Below are 22,868 nucleotides of genomic sequence, written 5' to 3'. Positions count from 1 at the left end.
CTGCGTCTTAATCCTGGTGGTCAAATTCGGAAATTATATATTAATGAGAAAGTATTACTAAAAGTCGCAACTAGCAATATACATAGTTCTAGAATTTGTGTAGATACAAAACAAAGATTTATTGCCAAATTATCACCAAGTCCAATATCGTCGGACTAAAAATTCTTAAGGTATTAACACAGATTACAAACTGTGGTACTTGGAAGTGTTCAGTCAATAAATCCAAACATTTGATCATCAGAAAACATTTTATGCGTGAAAGCTGCCTTTGAAGGTGCGTCTTAGTTTCTATTTACTTAAAGTGAATGTTGTTAGTCTCCAACGCTTAGCTCTTTTCAAATAAATCTTCGTTACGAAATGTCAATCTATATTTCTTAGGTAACATTTTGGAGTTTTATGGCACTTTCTAGCTAGATTAATTATTAGGATTATAGATTTATTATCAATATATGTTTATTTGATATCATTTATTGGGATATAATTTACCTGCATATTATTAATTAAGTCAATGAAATTTCTTAGACATAAATCGCCCTTGCGCAAAGTCGAGTTTTAGATGCAATTATCATTATTGTAAAGCGAAATTATAGTAAATATACTTAATATTTGCTATAAGTGTTCGCTTAGTATGATCGAACTCGGTAAATATTAATTATATTTTGAAATTACAGCATTGTTATAAAATAAAAAAAATATATTTAAATGCTTTATTCATCACGTAGGCGAACATAGTTGCACTTATGATTAGTCAAGGTACATGAGAATATTTAATTATTACTTAATTAAATTAGCTTATATAAAAAAAGGCAATTTATATTGAAAATAAAATAAATGAAAAATATACTTAGTAAACAAAGAAGCCAGCTCGGGCTGGCAGGGAAGAAGAAATCAGTGAATTAATAATTATGTTTTCCGTTTACATCGCGTTATCATATGTTGTCAGTGTTTAATTAACATAAAAAACGTGATCAAGTTATTACAAAAAAGATTGGACATAGTCTTTAAATCAGCCGTTTGAGCGGAGTTTACACCTCCGAGAGCGATCTCGCGAGGATGCGAATCCTTTGTGCTACATTGCCATACTCAGCAATTTGTGACCTGGGAGTCGAACCTAAGATTTTTCATTCCAAAACCTATCAATGGCATAAGTCACAATCTCCAAAAATGAATGCATGGTATACATCAGTTGTAACATGCGTACTTAAAATGCTTCTAAATACATTCCTAAGGCTTCATATTCAAAGTCACCTGAGCCAACAGAAAAATATCGAAATGAATCGTTCACCGGCCTCGATTGTTGCGCCGTTCCGTTTTACTCATAAAGCCATATTTATTTACATGTTAAGTCATAGAGAAAACAAGTGGGTGGTCTTTGGAATTTTTATTTTTATTATGTGTCATGCAAAAAGGAAAGGATAAAATATATTAGTTTTTCTGAATACGTTAAATAAAATATTTTGTATTAAGATTATTATATTTATAAGATTTTTATCGATAATGATGCCCGCAGCTGCTGTTTATTGTATTTTCGTAATAATGTCCAAAATCAAAATCTCGACGAACAGCCAAAATAATAATTGAATTCATCCTAAAATAGTCCTAACAAACAAACTTCCTTCGCCGATCGAATTAAAACCCTATTCATCGGTTGTGCGTAATATATTCAGAGATTAACAGAGCTCAATAAATTCGCTGTTAATAATATCTTTACAATAATATAAAGACTGTTTTTATGCAAATAGCTCCCAGCTTTGATATGCGCAGCTGACCCCTGTTTTTAAAGGTCAACGCAACATCCTGGGAACATTCGTGTGACCATTCAACGGCTTATTTAGTTGATGTTTTAGTACAATCTAGTTTACAAATTGGTTCTGTCTTTGTTATATAGTTCTCAAGGTATTGCATGGTGTTCAGTATTACAATATAATTTAACAATTATACAAATGTTAGAAGTAAATAGTGGTAGAGGTCTACTCAGACTTTTCTATAGCATGAATTGTTGTTTGACTGTCAGTACGACTATCTTACAGAAAATTGCTGCGAAGAGTTGGATTTCAGTTTCGTATAATGTTTTTTTCTTTATTGCTTTGAATGACCAGACGAGTTTGCTGTTCGCCTGATGGTAAGCGATATGACTGCTCATAAATAGTAGAAACCAACACCTTTATCCAACACCTTGAATTACAAAGTATTGTTTGGTATTCCACCGCGCTCGCCATCCTGAGGCATGAGATGTTAAGTCCTATTATGTGCAGTAGTTAAAGATATATTCCAAATATCCCTTACCTTTTAAGTAATATTCCTTTTACTATGACTGTTATCGTGTTCATGATTCTTCTAGTATTTTTAGTGTTTGCGGGTAGTAGACAGTACTTGCATGATCAACATGCATGCTGGCCTAAAACCTTTTATTTGAACTCTACATAATAACTTTTAGATAACTATTAACAAATTAATGGTCACCCACACAGAATTAATAATTCATTGGGCCGACACGCATTACAGACCAATACAGCGACAAAAAATCGCACGACTACAATGCGGATAAAACACGAGAATGCACAGATCGCCACCATTGTGCATTATTTGTGTCAGATGCGGCAGGTTTTGCACCTGCCGTGTCCAGGAAGTGGTGACGGACATTCTCAATCTTAATCGATGATTGCTGAGCACCAACCTGTTATTATATCCTCTTTAATCGCTTCTTATCTATACTAATTATAAAGCTGAAGAGTTTGTTTAAACGCGCTTATCTCAGGAACTACTAATCTGATTTTGATTTTTTTCACTAACAGGAAGCTACATTACTTCTGAGTGCTGTAGACAAATTTTTCTCCCGCAAAATATTTACCCTGTAAAAAGATATTTACACAGACGGAACCACAATCTAGTTTAGTTATAAAGTCAGTTCCCTGTACATAATATAAAACCATGTTTATGTTTATACGTTTTACGTTACTATTAAACAGAAGTAATGTTTTCTGATTTATTATGTAAACCAAATAAAAAACAGTAAACAACTGGATTGATAAGGGAAATAATCCGTTGTTTAGGTTCGATTATATTCTATTACGCGATTAAACATTCGAAAGTCGATAACACTGTGAAAATAAATTATCACAGCCAAGACAAGTTAATCATCAGACTTTAATGACACTTTCTCCGGCTAATCAAGTAAACGATATGTAAAATAGAGAAATGTTTTCATTACCTATCCTCTGTCAGGTGAATGTTAAAAAAATCGTATACGTACGGCTCTTTTGGCGGGAAAAGAACGCGTGCCTCCTACCACTGTTTGTGAGTGTAAAGGTTATGTTAGTTTCCCTAGTAAGGTGTCGACACTCGGGAGTATAGCATCATAATCCGCTTAATATACAATGCAGTATAGTTTGGGTGCTACTAGCAAATATTGTAAGCCCATTGCCCATTCGTCTGTATTTAAAATAAATAAATAATATAAAAAATGAGCGAGCATTGAACCGAGTCCCCAACCCTAAACCGGCATACCGAGTAACATCCGCGGTGGCCATCTTCAGCGCATATAGGTAGGCCCCGAGCTATCCTGTTGCACTAAGATAGCTGCGCGGATCTTATATAAAGCTGTGATATTGCTTTTAAAACATTTATGTTTTCCTTCATATGAATCTTAAGTTCAGGGAGAGTTGAGGTTGCTGTTGTTAGGATATTTTCGACGGATAGTGACCATTTTACAAAGGTTTAAAAACCACGCAATAGTGGCCGATCTGACAGTGTATATACGGTTTGAAACCAACTGGCGTCCCTCATCTATCATCAGTCAAAACTTTCTGAAGCCTATTCCACTTACTATCAGGTGCAGTACTCAGGGGCTCGCATAAAAAAAAAATAGATGGTCGTAAAATCTAACTCTTAGAGATATGCATGAGAGTATGTTATGCTAATCCCACTTCCTTATAGTATAGTTGTAGTTGGAAGCTAAAATTATTTTATGTTATAATTAGATAACTAAATTCCTTGAAAATATATAACGAGTAGTTTACATATGCATAAAGTTGAGAAGTATTTGTAAATTATACTTTTTTTTATTATTAGCCTTAGCTTTACCAATACGTCAAAGAACTCCTTCACCTCTTTAATAAGTAGAATTAAGATCAAAGATGTATCATGAGGTCCAAATCGGATTAATGGGTCGCGATTTCGTCTGTTAGCTGTCATAATTCACGACGAACGGATGAGATTCAAATCTGAAAGATATCAATGGGACCCTGTTACAAATTTTATTTATATTTAAAATAAAACCTGTTTATTCCTTTATCACCTTAACATGTAAAACCGTTCATAACTTCCAATATTATAGGGGTTTGAACCTTTTTGGTAACGACCGTAAATTTGGTTCACAACATTAAAGATAATTCCATTCCACAAAGTGCAATTCGAGAGCGAAGCAAAGAAAATAATACAACAAAATTCCACGGAGTAACGTGATAAGATTTTGCAAATAGCCTTGAACTTGATAATTGATTAAAACATCGATCTAATTTGTGTAAAAAAATCGATTTTAATTTGTGATTTATTCAAATATTTTTAGAACATACTTTGGGTTGTACATTACAGCTTTAATACCCATCACTTTAACGTACATTCGATAGGCAATAAAATCACGTAGAGGCGCGATTTAAAACCATTAGCAATGCGAATCGGTCTGATTTTAAGGGTTTGAGATCACTGCGTCAAATCGATTTTCTAACCTCAAAAGAATCGCTTTAAACGATCTCCAGTCATGCCAAGAACCTGTTGCGCTCTGTTTGTTCTCAATAGCGGCAGATAAGGGATCTTGGTTGATAGACAATCCAATTTATTCCACCCTACGTGTACGTATATAATTTGTAATTACGTGTAACATACAAGCTAATAACCTTAAGCAACACGATAGGTTCAAAGGCATTCCCTTTCGCAGGAACTCGTCGATTATAAGTTAAATTTATTATTAGATTCTAAGTTTTTTCTTTTAAATTGTAATTAATTGATTTATTTCTTGATTCCGAGTTTTTCCTTTTCTTAATTAATTGCAACGGGTTCTATGAAGGCGTATCCTCGAGCTAACGGTCTTGAACAATTAGTTCCATACTTGACCAGGCGCGAGTATACGCAGTAATATGCAAAAAATTATAAATAATCTCTTTAAAAGCAAAATTTTGGGACTTATGTAAAGAAAATAACTACCAAAATATTCTCTACTAAATTACCTATCTAATAGAGTTGGATACAAATTTAACGATGTGTACTTTAGGATGTGTTAATGCATTGTGGCATTTTCAACAACAAATTAACAAAATAATATCCACATTCTAAAAAAAATTCAACAATCAAAGTAACGTATTCGAGAAATAACATGTTTCATATTTTTATATGTATTATAATTTTTTAAGAAGATAGTTTCTAAAAATGCGGTTAGCGGGTCGCATTACTGAAGGCACCGCTTTACACAATTCAAAACTTTATTTTATAATGTTTGATATATAGTTTGATATATAGTTCTGCCTCGGTGGCGTAGTTGTATTGCACGTCCGGTACAATAGCGCTCTGAGGTCCTGGGTTCGAATCCCGGGTCGGGCAAAGTGATATTTGGGTTTTTCTGCTCAGTACCAGCCCGGAGTCTGGAATTTGTGCCCAATATGGCGATAGGCTCGCCCCCTATCACATCATGGGACGGAATATACTTGGCGAAAAGTGGGTGCCCTAGTTGCGCCTCTGCATACCCCTTCGGGGATAAAATGCGTGATGTTATGTATGTATGATATATAGTTTTGAATTTAGGCATATGCATTAAAACAATTCCTCTTTTATCAAAGCATTAAAACCGGATTACACAATAACAAAACATTCTAACACTATGCAAATGGAGAACATCGTACGTAGTTAGAACAATGCATTTACACAATAAGTTACAAAACGTCGCGGTGACCGATTAAGCGAGAAAAACTAACACATTGTAAACACGTGGGAACAACTACATGTGCCAACTATGAGAACAGGGACGCAATCAGTAATTAGTCAGGCCTAGATTTTCTGTAATCAGTTGCAATATGATGGAAAGGAATTAGGCCTCTCTGAAGTTAAGTACTTCTGTTCCTTCGTACGTGAACACACGAGCGAGTTACTAAATGCTTCCTTAGCATTTGTAATTAAAAAAAAACTTCACGCGTCTCGTTTTGCGCATAATTAAAACATTTATAGGACCTATATGTCCCGTCAATTTAACTGTAATAAGTTTCGTTTATTACGTCAAGGAGTGATTTATATAGATTTTAGAACATACGGCACAAATTACGTGATATTCCCTTCGACGCAATGTTCAGTTAATTTCCAGTGATTCGATCAGCTCTAGCTGCTTAGTAATAATTTAAAATAAACTCTAATGAGTATACGCTATAGCCTATATTTTGTTGTTTGTTCAATTTGCTGCGATTGAATTTACTTTTAAATTAAACTATATACATGTTTAATTTTCCTAACTTGGGCTTTCATTATAGCTATAAGTTAAATTACTATAATTATTGTATTCATAGTGTTAAGTTTGCTGGAAATCTAATAAATAATAATATTAACAAAACAACTTTAACCAAAGTATATAATGTTTAATCTTCTAAAATTATACCGAATAGATGAAACATCACAAACTAATAAAGGTTTAAACCACTTAGAATTCAATTATTTCACAAAACAGCATAATGTATTCATGTGAATAAATCAGTTGGAATATTCAATGTGTGATTAGTATAATGAATATGAACATAAAAGTAAAGTAGATACGGGCTTTATCGGGTTGCTGCGGTGATGGAAAAAATATGTGGTAAAGTTACGTCATTCTCCTAATATAGGTCATACTTAATATTTGTTGTTAATAGCCTTATATTATCCCACCGTTGGGGCTGGAATTTTAGGCTTTTTATAAAGAAAAGATTGCCTTCGATCCGCAATTACCTTACTACGAGTTGTTGTTTTATTCGAAGGCATATCAAAAATCCCTCAGCAACTTCAAGGTTATAATTATCTATACATATTATAAAACAAAGTCCCTTTTCTGTCTGTTTGTATGTTATCGATTTTCTCAAAATCCACTAAACGGATTTTTATAAAATTTGGTATGGAGATAGTTTAAGACCCTGGGAGGTTACTGGTTAAATAATAGCGGGACTTTTATCCCGGAAAACTCGTTCACGCGAACGAAGCCGCGAGAAAAAGCTAGTTTTACATAAAAAATGTTACTTTGCAATACACGTGATATAACTGTGGATCCTGTGGCACGGCAAAATTTCAAGAGAGGGAGAAAGTATATATTTAAAAACTTGTATTAGGTATATACTATATGCATGTACATATGATTTTTTTTTAATCGAGGCTACGAAAGTAAGGAATGATGTGGTTTTAATATTTCTTTCGGTACGTGAAAATATTAACCATTTAACAAAACTCAAAATATTGAGATTGTGTTAGATTTGTGCTACTTAAAGAGTGAGATATCGCTGACGTCTTAGTCTTGTATTAAAGAAGTTTCACAATTAACCATTCTGTAGATAAAATAGGCTTAATACACATGTATATAAGGTTTATAATGATACAATAAATGCTATATCTTAGGAGCATCATTCCGACTGCAATACGACCATAATTATAGCAAAGTTACTAAACGGTGTGCATTAAAGAATGCTTAGCTGATTGCGCGAAGACGTTTTATTGAATAACTCTGAGTTATTATAGGAAATCATTTGTATGATTATTATGTGAAATAAGGAACTGTGTGCAATATTTATAAGTTTATCCTTAATGATAGTGGCGGGATAATTCTAATTTCTCAACTCTATTCTATTGTATATTAGTAGCAACTATTGACGTACATTCTATAGACACGAACGTCCATATAAACTATTTCTTCAAAATCTGAACTAAATAGCAACCAAAACGTCACTGTTATAATCTATTTATTCACTAGAACAACAAATAATTTTACTTATTTGACTAATATTTTTTATTCACATCCAGGTTTACAATTAGACTCGAGTTCTTATATTATGAGCGTCACTCCGTACAACAACACGCTGTCAATATTGAAATCATACCTAAGTCAGGTGTACAGATTGCAGTACAGTTGAGTCAAACACAATGAGTGTACGGAACGACAGATCTAGTACGTAGTACATATATATCGATGGTAGCAATAATATAATTTAGCAAAGAGGAATTAGCCTCCAAATCCAAATAATAATCTCGAAAAATATTGTTCGAAATTTAAAATCTAGCAAGAACAAAATGCCACTCGCTCTACAAAACTTTAAACAGCCAATACCATTGTAATACGGCACATGTTTTCTTTGTGGTAAAACAATGGTAGTTTCCAATATCGCGTCTCGGCATTATGTGTAAAGTGTAAAGAAATCGGGCTGAATCATCTGACGGATTTCACGCCTTGACAATATGCGATGTGAAGCCAACTGAACGAGCGACGGCGGGTTGGCCTGGATACAGATCTATAGCTAGATTACATTAAAATAAAACCACTTTACGGATTTTATTCGTGATAATGGATTTCGTGATTTACACGGCCCCATGACCATGAAAGCAAAGTCTTCGAAACCTCAGGAGTAAGAATTAAATAAGTATTCAATGGCTATTTCAAGCCCAATTGTGGACACATTAAAGAACAATTATTTTGAACAATATATTCCTGTCCAATAAGCTCGAGATCCTATAACAATCGGTTCATATATTCTTATACAAAAAACTAACAAACAATAACATATTTAGGGTCCTAACTAAGAGATATATAACCAGTATTTTGTATACAAATAGGTTATTACTAAGTAGGTTATTTTAAGCATATTATACGCAGTTTTTGTAATACTTTGATTTACATTCATTTCCATCAAAGCATAAGTTTATTGTTAATTAATGACTGTTAGTTATAATTATGTATGCAAAATAGAGTATACCGAATACGCGACCTACCAAATAGATTAAAAAAAAGTAAAACTTGAGATATCTCCGTACGATTATACGTGAAGGATGATTCAGTGCGTGAGTGTTCCCTTGTACTACCTACCCTTTATGATGCTTTAGAATTTCCCCTTATACAACTAAAGCTTTATGAAGGTGTAACACAGAAAGTTATAGAACTATATTATCAGTCATGTACTATACAAATGTATATATGTCTTCGATGGACTTCGACTCCAAAGATATAGGTCACACTTAGTTTAAGAGGTGATTTATATTGCTTCAATTATTATTTCATATTTGTAGTCTTAAATTGAATGTAACTAGTCATATAATTGTTAAATATGTTATTTCTTGAAATATCCACTGATATCTAAACAACTGCAATGCGCAAGCGCCGCAACAATACATGAAACGAGTTTCGCCTCAAATGGTCACTTTCTTTCACCTTAATAGCAAATTTATTACTTATTCTTCAGTGACCCACTGTTTTGAAGCGCTCACACATTATAGTACATAAGAGTTATTTTTAAACATATACTTATGGTTAATTATACTATTCTTTGAAGAAAGAAATTTTGTAGAAATTGTGTTTAAAATAACAATTTCTACTTAAGCTTTCTTTCCAACGATGTTGTACATATGTGAAATAGAGAATACTTAAAATAATATCAGTCTTGTCATAGTTTGCCACACTGTACAGTACAGATCGCCTATAATATACCATTATAAAGATCATACGGAAACATAAAACACCTGTGTTTTAATTAGCAATTTTAATTAAATTGAACACAATGTTTTTTTTATTTTTTATGAATTAAAATATGTAACGATTTTTATCATCCATAATTCCAAATATAAATTACATTCATCTTGACCTTCTAGACGACATTTAGCCGCACCTTAAGCGAAGGTGCGGAGTCTACTTCCGTCTCTAGCACATCCTATTAGTCAAGGTCCAACAACATAGTAATAAGTCTTCTTTGATCTACTCTTCTTCCCATAACGATGGGGATACTTAATCTCACTTTATCAAGTATGTTGCAAAAAGGATATCGTTTAGTTTTACTTACTGGTAACCAGGCTAGTAGTAATGTTCTCCGGTAAATCGAATCCTGAGAAATCGTGTCACAGAAGATGGCCAGCAAAATTTTATAATAGTCCCTATAACTTCAATGTTAATGAAAAGTGTCCGTCCCTCCCTAGAAACAGTACCCTAACAACTTGCATACCTTGTATGTATACTGAAGTTTTACAAATAAAGAAAATTTAATTTTATCGAAATAATACATTAATAAACCTCTGTCCCACAGATGGGGAGCCGGTGATGGGTCGGTGGACGCGCGCGTTCGCGCTGTGGGGCGTGTTGGCGCTGCTGTCAACGCGCGTCGCCGCCTACACTGTGGACTGCAACCACGAGTACACGGATTGTGACACTGAACTTAGTAAGTCATATTGAGAATCCTTACCACCACACACTCACATATTACTCATTCACACTCGACTGATGATGATGATGACTCACGCGTTCAAATCGGAAGGGGTAGACAGAAGCGCAATTGGTGAACCCACTTCCACTGTGTATTCCGTCCCATGATGTGAAAGGGGCCAGCCTCATCGGGCACTAATTCCAGACTCCGGGTTGACACTGAGTAGAAATATCTAATATAATTTTGCGCGACCAGGAGATCAAACCCGAGACTTCAGCACTGCAGTCGTTTCGAAATACAACTATGCCACCGAAGCAGTCTTTTACCATAGTTGTCAATAAACGACCATGTTTACAACTCGTCGCGAAAATGGACTACTTAGAACATTTTTTTTTGTCATGGTTACAAATAACTTATTTTGATTGGTTTATTCCTAAGATCGGTTCGCAGATTAAGATGGCGATCGTTTGTTGATATTGGACGATAGTAAACGGGCTATTTATGAACAACCCCAAATCGAATGTAGCTATATTTCAGGTGTTCCGAAAAAAGCAAAAGATTCGAACGGAATGGAAGTCTTTATAGAAATTTGAATTTGGAATTTAAGTTCAATGTAATATTACTATACTGTACTAAGCATTTAAAAGCTTCGTTTTACAATACTTTTATTGCTAGAGTCCTTAGTTCATAAAATTATCCAAATCATTATATTACTACTGGTTATATTAAATACATCCCATACTTTATGGGATTCCGATCACGCAGAGAGTTGATGAATGAAATTTTTTCGCTAATTAGTTGTTCCAATCTCGCCAGAGGCCTGACATTACCAGTTTTAAGCCAAAGATTTCCTAAACCTTACCTTTCGATACCGGCAGTTTTCTGACATCTTTATGGTTTTATAAAATCACGGATAAGAATTTGAACACGCCCATAAAAATAAATACAAATTTATTTATATTTGTGTCATTGACAGCACCCAAATGAGCATTATGTAAAATTTATTTACATCGATTTGGGTTTGACTTCATTGTAATTTATTGTAGTGCATACCATAAAGAGCTAGATTACGACACAAATTGTAAATTTTGTAAAATCTATACATATTATAAAAACAAAGTCCCCTTCTTTGTCTGTCTGTATGTGATCGATTTTCTCAAAATCTACAGAACGGATTTTTATGATATTTGGTATGGAGATAGTTTAAGACCCTGGGAAGGTTATAGGCTACTTTCTATCTTGGGAAAATATATAGCGGGACTTTTATCCTGGAAAACTTCTTCACGCAGGTGAAGCCGCGAGCAAAAGCAAGTAATTTATGTTGATCGTATATAATTCATGATATTGTAATTAATTGCAAATATTACATACAATTAACCCCGTTAGAATATCATGATGGTAAAACATTAGAATTTATAATGATATAGCCTTTGCTTATAACATTGAACCAAAGATTTATAAATATTATTGAGAATTCCTTATAGCTTGCTTATTTATTATATGTAAACGCACCTCTATGAATTTATATAAAAATTCGCTTTCATTTAGACTATATCCCAGATTAACATATAAACTATTTTTTATCGCATAAAATAATATAGTGTGACTTTTATTTTAGGAAAGGTTTTTAATGCGGATAGAGCTGCGATCGACATCTATAAAAACACACCTAAAAACCTCATAAAATATATATTCAGAAAACCATAAGAATTCCTCATTACCATACTATTACTGGGCTGAAGATAAACTAGTAACTTAATTTAAAACGCCACGGTGACGTAAATGTGTTGCGTGTGCAGTCAGACAGCGATCTAAGGTCCGAAGTTCGAATCCCTGGTGCAAAAAAGTAATTGGAATGAAAATTTCTGCCCGAATTGGCGATAAGCCCGCTTCTATCCCATAATAGGACGGGATATACTAGGCATAAAATAGAATGCTTTGGTTACATATCTACCTCCCCCTTCGGGGATAAAGGGGTAATGTGTTTTTGTTTCTTTAATTTAAATTGCGTCACCCAAAGCAACACTATTGGAGCTTAACAGTAAGATAATTAAAAATAAATATTTGTTACCCCAAAAAATAATTATTGTGCCAACGATCTCATATTAGGACATCGGATCGGTAAATGAAGTATAAAAACTAAGTAACTTTAATTATACTTGTAACAGTACAACGGCTACTTAACTTAATTAAGTTGGCTTGTGGCAGGATGTGTTGACCGTAAGTTTGTGCATGAAGATAAATTATATTACAATTTTAATGTAAAATGTAATTTTGTTGCAAGATTCGTGTGAAGTAAACAGATTTTACCGATTAATTCTGATCACGTCAAGAAATAATACAGAAAAAGATTCATTTCGTATCAAAATATTTTTACATTAAGTAATAAAAAATTATTTTAGTCCGGCTAATAATGTTTAATCAATTTATATTTAGTTTCTGTATATAAGGTGTTTAAATAAAAAAAAAGTTACAGACTTTTTTTCGTATTTTAATTTCGTATTTTTAAAGAATTAGGTCACATACGCGAAACTAGACGAATTTTACGCAACAAACAGAATAACAATATACAAGTGAAATTATTTTTAATCGCCCAATATTTTAGCACTGATTGATTGCCCATAACTAATTGGTTAGTTGGGTCGTTAAACTGTAGTGGAATGTTTGAGCTTTTAACGGTTCTTTAGAAACGTTTGTGTGTGATGTACTAGAAGTTACATCTAGCGTTGCCCGCTTCATTTCGGAAATTATTACAATCGGAACTGATATATTATTTTATAATAATATAGATGTTTTATAAATGTAAATTCGTTTTTAAGTAAATAAAAAAAATTATTATTTATATCAAGGATAATAATGCAAAACAATAACTAAAATTACGCAATTGTTGGGTCAACAACTGTTTGTCTCATTCATTTATGCTGCAGTATACCTCTAAACAATAGCACTGGTTATCAATAGAAGGCCCACTGACGCACATTCAACAACGTTTTAAATTGTACGATTAAACAATGAATTACCCCAGACACTGGGGACAGACCATGGTCTGAGCATGTGAAGAAAAGATTTCAACGCGCATTAAACCTTTCGCTTTGTTTCAGATGCGTTTTATTATATTTCAATGTTTATGAAAATCATTGTTACACACAAAAAAAATATTCCTTCTGTGGAGTATATTGCGGTCAAACTGTTAAACAGGAGTTGAGTCATAGATTTTTTCTGGCTATTAAAAGTAATACATTTTTTTACGCGTCTTCATCCCGGTTTCGCTCGATGATTCTTTGTTGGACCGTAGTTAATACGCGGTTAGTTTTGTAACACGATTTTAAATCGTATTAATTGTATGGATATGCCACTATTTATTTTATTTTAGTAAAATAAATAATTATGTTTTTATTGTATTTTAATTTTTATGTGTAATTGATATACATATATTACATAATATATATAGCGTATGGTATGTCTACAATGCTCTATATTATAGTTTCCTTAGGTGCAAAATAAAACGCATATAAAAAAAAAAATCTTTAGAAGTCTAACTTAATACTGTAATACATTGTCATACCATTGTATTTCGTAAATATCCAAAATGATTAGAGAGAAGATCGTTTCTCAAAGAGGTCAATGCTTAAAATATACTTTTATATAGTAGCATCGAATTTTGCAAACGGTCTTCGCCGATATATACGAATACAAACGACTCCAATTACATCATAGAAATATGAGTCGGCATGTCCATATTTATATATGGTATGTCATACAGTTTTTGTTTGAAATACATTTTATTGATGAATATTTCGTAATTATTAGTATTGTTTTAGGTAACTGTATCTGGTTCGTCCAGATATGTTCGAAGGTCAAGTGATGAATTCAGTACAGGCCAGCATAATTTTATAAATCATCGAGGGACGTGACGTCTCTTAGATCGATATTGTATTCATGAGGTTTGAAAAATGAGATTATTACAATAATAATAAATTTATTTGTATTAAAACAGACAAATTTCAGTTGGTGTACAAATGTTACAGAACAGTTAATTGCATTGCATTTGTCACAACAAAACGATCTGCTGATATTGTTAGTTTCGCGAAAACATAAGAAATCATTAATATTTTAAGTATTTATAATTTTTACTATATTTGAAATTTCTGGCTCTTACCGAAAAAACACAAACAAAATTTTCCGATATAGATATTTTTTTAATGATTCCTTTATTTGGAGAAAAGGTTTACTCGCGAGCGAACACGCGGGGAAAGCTGGTCATTCATGTTCTGTTGTAACGCACGTAACGTCTTTTATTCCGCGGCTCGATCCCCGCGGGTCGGTTATCATCGTCTATCGCAGGTAGACAATATAAAAAAGGGATCCTTAGTAATTATTACGAGATTAGTCAATGAATTGTTTTAACGATCAAGCAAGTATTATTAATTAAATGTAATACGCCCAAAATCTGCTCGAGCATAAAAACATAACATGACATAATTTTAATTTAGTTTTGCTATTGTGATCTCAATATGTTATGAAATATTTTTTTATAATTATATCATCATTTTGATTATTAACTTTTATTGAGAAAAGTTTAGATTTAGTTTTATTTTTGGTTTACATTTATATCTGCAATATTATTCTGTTTGGTTTCCTGAAAGTTAATGAAACATACACACAGACAAATACCAATCAAGCTTTTATAGCCAAAGATATAGGCAGAGGTGCAACCAGGGCATCTACTTTTCGTCATGTGCGATCCGTCCCATCATGCGATAAAAAGTGAGCGTATCCCATATCTGGCATAAATTCCAAATTCTGGGCTGATACCGAGTATAAAAGCCCAATATTACCTTGACCTACCCATGACCTCAGAGAGTTAGTCATACCATTCACGTAACTAAGCCACCGAGGCAGTAACACAGTGTTACCAGAACATCTTCGAATGAATCATAAACCTATCATTCCCAAATCTAATTTTAAAAATGAACAAAGAAACCTCACGACTCCGTGGTGTAGGTATATCTATACAATTGCTAACACTAACGTATCGTCTAAAACATGGCGGAACCGGCGAACCGCGTGACTCCTTTCGGGAAGCATCCAACATTCCTGCGCTGTTTGCTCTTTTTGTGGAATGTTTTAGACTTCAAACGTGTCAAAGGACTCAGGTGTTTTGAGTTTATTTAATATGGTTTATGTATGCGGGGTTTGTTAACTTAGATGTAACTGGAATGTGTTTCAATATAAGTCTTAAATTGGTTTACTCAATTATGGAAGTGTTAGTTATAATATTCATTTTATATTAATCAACTGCTTACCATAGATTATTATTATTTTGTATTATTATAACTCCTTCGAAAATACATATAATGTAAGTAAACTGATATAATGTAACGAATGTATGATGAATTTGAGTTATAAAAAAATAAATAATATCTATAAACATACTACAAATAAAAGTGTTGTGTGTAATCAAATTGCGTTTACGTGTGTGTATGTATTTTGTTTGAAAAATTACACACAATCTAACCGAATGTGCCGGTTTTAGAAACACGTCATATTTCCGTTTTTAGCCGAGGGTCGCGCATAAAAAGCTTATGCATGTTTTTGGTATCTTACATATTATATGTCGGCAACAGTGACTCAGTTTTAAGGGTTACTTTAACTTTAAGTTACCTGCTTTGAATGATTATGGCAGTTTCCTTATTTGTATGGAGCATTTAATTTTTTTGAGATGATATTTTGCCAAATTGTTATTGATGAAACTTCGTACAAAACATAGAGATAATCAATTAAGCATTTTCAATATTTCAAAGTTAGAATTTTCCACAAAATAAATCTACAATTCGCTCATTAAAAACAAAGTACTCTATTAAATCAAATTTTCATATTTTTAACGAAACTTGAATATTTCTATAATTCTTCATTCAAACAAAACTGCAGTTGCCGTCTCTCAAGAATATGAGCATTAAAAAGTTAGAACAATGAGGACCACTGATAATGATTGATGACTTAGTATTTTTGTTTAAAAAAGAGAGTCGTCATTATGTTCTCTATAAATAATAAAAAATCTGATGAACATTAAGCGTTATGCAATGATGCCATATTTATGTATAGATAAAAGATGGTTCTTCAATGTAATGATGCATTTAAGTACAGAATTTAAATTTATGTGGAATATGTATTATCGATACTGACAAAAGCAGAAATAGCCTAGTTGGAAGTGGAACGGATTGCCATGACGAATGTCCGCAGGTTCAGATCTCAAGGACACGCACCACTGACTTTTCTAAAGATACGTGTGTACTCTTTGTAAATTACAGCTTGCTTTAAAGGTGAAGGAAAACATCGTGAAAATACCTGCACACTTGAGAAGTTCTCTATAAGAGTTTTGGGGATATGTGTATATGCCAATACGCACTAGACCAGCGTAGTCGACTAAGGCTTAACCTCGCTCAGTAGTAGAAGAGGCCTGTATCTAGCAGTGGGACAGTACATAAAACAAGGCTGATATTATTATTATTACACTGACATTGAAGTACCTTGACATAAATAAACTAGTGGTAGGAACCCATGTTGACTCTCACACACCAATAGAAGTATCAAGCAGCATTTATAGTGATTGTTTGATTGTAGTATATACCAATCATTTTATTATAAAATTCCTACATATAATAGTTGAAATACTAATTGCATCCTCAATAATATAATGTATCCTGTCTAGACAGATTACTGTATTACAACCCAATATACCAAATTACAGTGAGAACTCAATTATATTTGGGAAAAAAATCCAATACACGCCCTTTGATTTGTATTAAAAACATAACATCATTTCATCATAGCAAGTATGATAGCAAATGCTATTTCGGCGCAACCTCTACAGCATGTCGTCATACCCTTGACATAATCAGAGATCTCCTTAAGTATGGTATTTACGAGGATCGCGAGTCGTGCGCTTGAAGACTTCGTTACGTCATTACTTCTGTCCTTACTTTCAAGTCAGGGTTATTTAAAATATTTGCCTGACCCTTTTGTGAAATACGTCGATGTAGAGCTTGCTCTGTTTAAAGTTTAAGGACGGTGCGTACTATACTCTATTTTTTATAGTTATAAGTCTAATAATTAATTATAATTAAGTACTTTGGAGGTTTCAGTCGTTTTATATGATTCAAAACCGGTCTTAAATTCCTTTTGCTCATTGTAGAGCAAAATCTACTCGCGTTGAAGTATTTTCTTAAAAGAAAAGTTCTACAATTACTGTGCATTTTTCGGGATATAAATTGCTTTTTGTCGTTCTTCGGTACAAAGACTAAATATAAACATTAAAAATGATCTTCGTTAACCAAGAAACTCATATTTATATGCGTAATATTAGCAACGAAAAGAAATGTAGACGAAATTGACATTTATAATTTTGTAATTAAGTGTAAGCTAAGTTTGGTGTCAGGTAACTCTATCATAAGCCAACATTACATGTAATCTAGTGACATCTTCATCTTGTATGTAACATCTTCATTGCTAAAAGCCAACAATTGTTTGTAGGAAACGTAAATACGTAACTAATGGTTGACATAATCGTCGCAGCGTCGCGTCAGCTGTCGTGCGTGGCGCGCACACTGCACGCCATTGTTAGCGCGGGAAAGTGTCTAAATCATTACAGTACACTGCAAAACAAACCCTATAGCATACACAGTAGATTGAAACTATCCTGCCGCGTACTATGCCGTCTGGACTTACTGATACAGAAAACTGAATCGAATTATCAGTGAGGTAGAGTCGAAAATCAATATTACAGTTGTGGACAGGCATTGTGTGATAATTATGTGATGCAACGCGTGTCATATGAACAAAATGTTATAATTTCTAATTCGCCTTCGGGTTTATCCTGTGGAATGGGGTCGTTACTTAATTAGTTTGTCAACCTTCATACGGTAGAGTTATCGACAGCAGTTAATTTGTATGTGAAGCACGTATTTTTAAATGCATCATGGAATAGTTCGGCTAGTTTGGAACGTACCTAAGGAATAGCAATAAGTTTTAGGCGGATATTAGTTGGTTGAGTAGTAGTGATGCTAGTCTAGAGTCTAGACATTCGTATGTATCACGTACTAATTATATTTGAGTAACTAGTCGGCGCTTATTTCGAAGTTTGTATGATTATAATAATACATAATGTATATTTATTCCTTCATTTCATCTAAAAAATTGGCTTATTAAAATTTTCTATTGCTGTTTGTAGTTTGAATTCAGTGATTAAATTCGAATTGCTTGCTACAACCAAACATCCAAGTACGATAAAAGTTTCTGATTCAAGCTTTTCCTCTACTTTATTCATGAACTGTGAATCTACACACTATTCCCAAAATCACCCGTTAAATTTAGAAAGCGTACTAAACGTTACCACGCAATTCATATGCATTAAAATGCATCCAAATCGATTTTGATAGTTTCAAAACGTTTCGCTTTCGTATTTAATCATCAATATGTATATCAGCCTTGTATTAGAAGCAATTGACAAAAGCAGTGAAAGTGGATGGCCGTGACGTCGAGTGATGTACACAGATAAATCAACTAATTGTTTTCAAATGGTTAGTTCGAGTTCGGTTGTGATGACGTCATTAAATCCGCGCAAGAAGGGCGATGGCCCTGAGGTTTTGTTTGATGAATCTTCGCGGTAAAACCAAGATTTCAAATAAATACACGTTTATGTGTCATGGTCCTTAGATACGAATTTATATTTCGTTGAGATTGTCTGATAATTATTGGGACTGGACCCTAACAATTTCTTGTTTAATATTTTTTATACAAAATTCTCCGTTCTTGTATAAAATTCCGGTAAATTGATAGAAACCTTAATCACTTCTACTTCAAGGTTATGACTAAGAATAAGCCCTGTACCTGTTAGGTCATTAAGACTTGTGATGTTTATACGCGCATTACTTCTAACGAGTATGCATGAGCAATATTGTAACTGATATTTCCTAGAAGTGATTTGCCATAATAAACGTGTACTTGTTAAACTATAACACCGTTATGTTATATACTTTATGTAGTGATCATTTTACAGTTTTATAAACAACAATATAGAGACCCTTACTAAGGAACTTACTACTATCACTGAGGAAGTTTATAGCTGAATATATTACAGTCTATATAGCAGTTACTAATAATTGATATTGTTTAGTGTTTTGAGTACTTTAATCAATATTAATGTAATATTGTTGTTTGTGACAAATCGTCAAAGAGACAAAATACTGAGTAAGTTAATTGAATATGCATTGGTACAACTTTAACATTTTATTTATAATTTTTTGTCATCTTGATTGTATTAATTTTAAAACGATAAAGCTGTAGCCATGTCTTACGCTGTCAATAAGCGAATGCGAAAGACATCTTCAGTCAAGAGAACATCAGTTCATTGATCGTACAGATTTTCACTCCAAAATATTCATGACTCCAACTGGCCCTCGTTAAATCTAGGGTTTGTCTTGACCTTGCTCGGAACGAATCGTGATATAGTAATGATTCAAGCGTGTACTATACGGCCTTTGTACGTCAAAACATAATATATGGCTACAACCTAATAAGTACAGGTTGGGGGAAAAGGGCCAATGATTCATAGACATTATTAAGTTGGATTTTGCAAATAAGAATATTTTGGTTTGCGATCATTATTCGAAAAAATAAACAATTCAAAAGTTTGAAAACGGAAGACCAACATTAGGGTTGATCAAATTCGTCACAGTTTGGCACTACTCTTAAAAATATGGTATAAATATTTAGTATTTAATTTCAGTACTTAATAATAAGTTAACAGTCATATAAAGAAGTGGAATATTTTCCCAATAAAGCAATAGGTCCGTCTTCATCGGCAAAAACCCAGCAACACCCAACGAATAAAACATTAGAATTATAAACATTCTAATTGTCAAGTAATTTATTTTCTAGACAGGTGCATTTGACAGTGCGAGTGGAGTCACGGCTAAAAGTTAGTGTCGCTAAGACGCTACGTGCGCATGCGTGCGGCGTGCTCTATTGTTTGTTAATTTAAACGGCTTGTCTCCGTTTATTTATAGGAAAAAAATCGCGAGAAATACCTATCTGCATTTCGTATACAATGTAGGGTTCCGTATGTAAAGAGTTATGTAGTTTAAACTGAATGAATTTAAATTCGTAAATAGAAGAAATAAGACCTATAAACTAATAACGTAATAAATCCAACTAATATTATAAATGCGAAAGTTTGTGAGGATGGATTTATGGATGTTTATATGTTTGTTCCTCTTTAACGAAAAAACTACCGAACGGATTTGTATGGTAATTGGTTATACATCGGAATAAAACATAGGCTACAATTATTTGTAAAGATTTTGTGTAATTAGGTTATAATATAACGATACATATCAAGTAACTCCCGAAGAAAATTTATCCCGTAAAACTCCGTCACGCGGCCGAAGCCGCAAGCAAAGCTAGTGGTTTAAAAAAGAAGGCAAATATTCAAAATTAGAGAAGGAAAATTGGTCTAAGAGAGGTAATCAAATAAATGGCCTATGATCTTTTGCCGCTTAAATATGCCAATCTTTATGTGTATCAGTTAAAAGACATCCTTGACTAGACCTTAGATTGTTTTAGTGTTTCCAGTCGCCGATCTGACTGTCGACTGCCTTTACTGACTGACGATTGCCTTTCCTCGAAGAATCAATATCAGAGCAATCGACTTTTTACGATACGATTCCTAATAGGGTACTTTCCTTAGTTCGAATTTATAAGTTATTTTTCAGAAAAAAACAAGAGAAGTTAATTCTTCTGTGAAATCAGCATAAAAATTGATTTAAAAATGAAGCAGTTATTCATATTTGAAATATTGTTGCAAGCAAAAGCGGGAGCGAGTTGGGTTACCGTGCTATCTCTTTCATGAACTCAGTGTTATGGCCAGTGACACTCGATGACGTCACAATTTGCTATATCTGTCCTTTAACAGCTACTCTTCCGCCAAATGTGAGAGCTTTGTAAATATTTTTTTAATGGGTGGATTTTAAAATTTCTTCTTCCGTTTCAAATTGTATGGTTTACATTTTTGATAAATGTATTTTAAAAAAGTAGTTTATATTACTTTAGTGTCTATTTTCGCAAAAATACCTTTTTAGTCGATACGTGTTTCTTTTTATTGGTTATCGGTTAACTTTTATGTCAATTTAAATATGTTATATAAATCGTATATTTTATTACGCTAGATGTATGTCGTATACCGACAAATTATTCATTTTTGACTATATATAATAGTTTTTCTCAAAGTTTTCTTACATAATAGCATACGTGCTTTCTCTCGAAAGATTGTGTTTTCTGTGAAAATACAATAATTAATAGCCTCCGGAATTCTAAGCAATCTATGATAAAAATCTCGTGGAAATCAGGCCAGCCATTCTCCCACGATGGAAAGACAAGCAAACAAACGTTATATACATACATGTTTTTTTCGCGAAATCCACACAACGTGCATTGGAATTTAAGTACATATTGCAATAAAAAAATACGAAACAACGTTAATTGAATTTAATAAACATGATCCTAGAGAAAAAACATGTAAATCCAATCAGTAATTTTATAATACACATAAATCGTAATTAATACTTAAATGTTAATTAAAACAAAACTTCTCACATATTTTATCTCAACAACAATAACAGAAGGCCACCTGTTTCATATACTTTCGGATATCCTTATTAATTATGTATCCAGTTACGGATAAACAACATGCACTAATAGTCAATCGTCCGTGAAAATCCGACGCGGTGCGGATATTTTACGCAATATGTTATGAGGACAATGTGGTTAGTCATTGGAATTTTGTGAGGTTGTCATCGTAACCTACTTTTTCTTAACTGTATGTAAGTTCAAGTTGGTGGTGAAAGAAAGTGTTCATTTTAAATTGAATTATTTTTGTAATTTTCTTTTCAACTGATTTTCCTTGTAGAACTTTATGCAGTTGTAAAGTTTTATTTTTTAATGTAGTAAATAAATATTAATCCTGAATGACTAAACACTCAGTCACCAGTATTTGTTACTGTAATAAAATACTGGTTACATAGGTTTATTACATAAGTTGTTGATATATCGTTCGTCATGAATTTTCGACTTTATGAAAATCTTGTAACTATTTAATAAATGGCATCAGTACATCTATTCGACACACAAATTGGCATGTCATTTATTCAGAGTTATCGTACTTAAAAATATATTTAAATTTACGATTTACAACACTGACAGGCCTTTTTTTCATTTCTGACCTTTTTATAATGCCTTTCTTGATGAATTTGATACCTTGGTCAATATTTACAACAGAAAATAATTTAAGTAATTTATAAATTGCTCATTGTACGCTGACATACTATATAAAATTGTCGGCAAAGCAAAAGAAACAGTAATAAGTGAAATCGAGAGAGTAAAGATCACTCTCACCGATATGATTTATTA

The 22,868-nt window shown here is 32.9% G+C and overlaps 1 protein-coding gene across 2 annotated transcripts in view; it reads left to right on the top strand.

The window, feature by feature from the left end:
* The window catches only part of LOC115453011 (putative epidermal cell surface receptor), a 45,848-nt gene that overhangs the window by 4,429 nt on the left and 18,551 nt on the right, over positions 1-22,868 (top strand). For both annotated transcript variants that reach the window (XM_037438283.1, XM_037438284.1), the window contains exon 2: positions 10,287-10,418. In XM_037438283.1, coding sequence (XP_037294180.1) covers positions 10,301-10,418 — 118 coding nt within the window. In that variant the 5' untranslated portion in view covers positions 10,287-10,300. The remainder of the gene's footprint in view (positions 1-10,286; positions 10,419-22,868) is intronic.

This window comes from Manduca sexta, chromosome 13 (assembly GCF_014839805.1).
Source record: "Manduca sexta isolate Smith_Timp_Sample1 chromosome 13, JHU_Msex_v1.0, whole genome shotgun sequence".
Taxonomy (NCBI): domain Eukaryota; kingdom Metazoa; phylum Arthropoda; class Insecta; order Lepidoptera; family Sphingidae; genus Manduca; species Manduca sexta.
The sequence above is the reverse complement of the archived record's forward strand: the minus strand, read 5'-3'. Positions and strand labels throughout refer to the sequence as shown.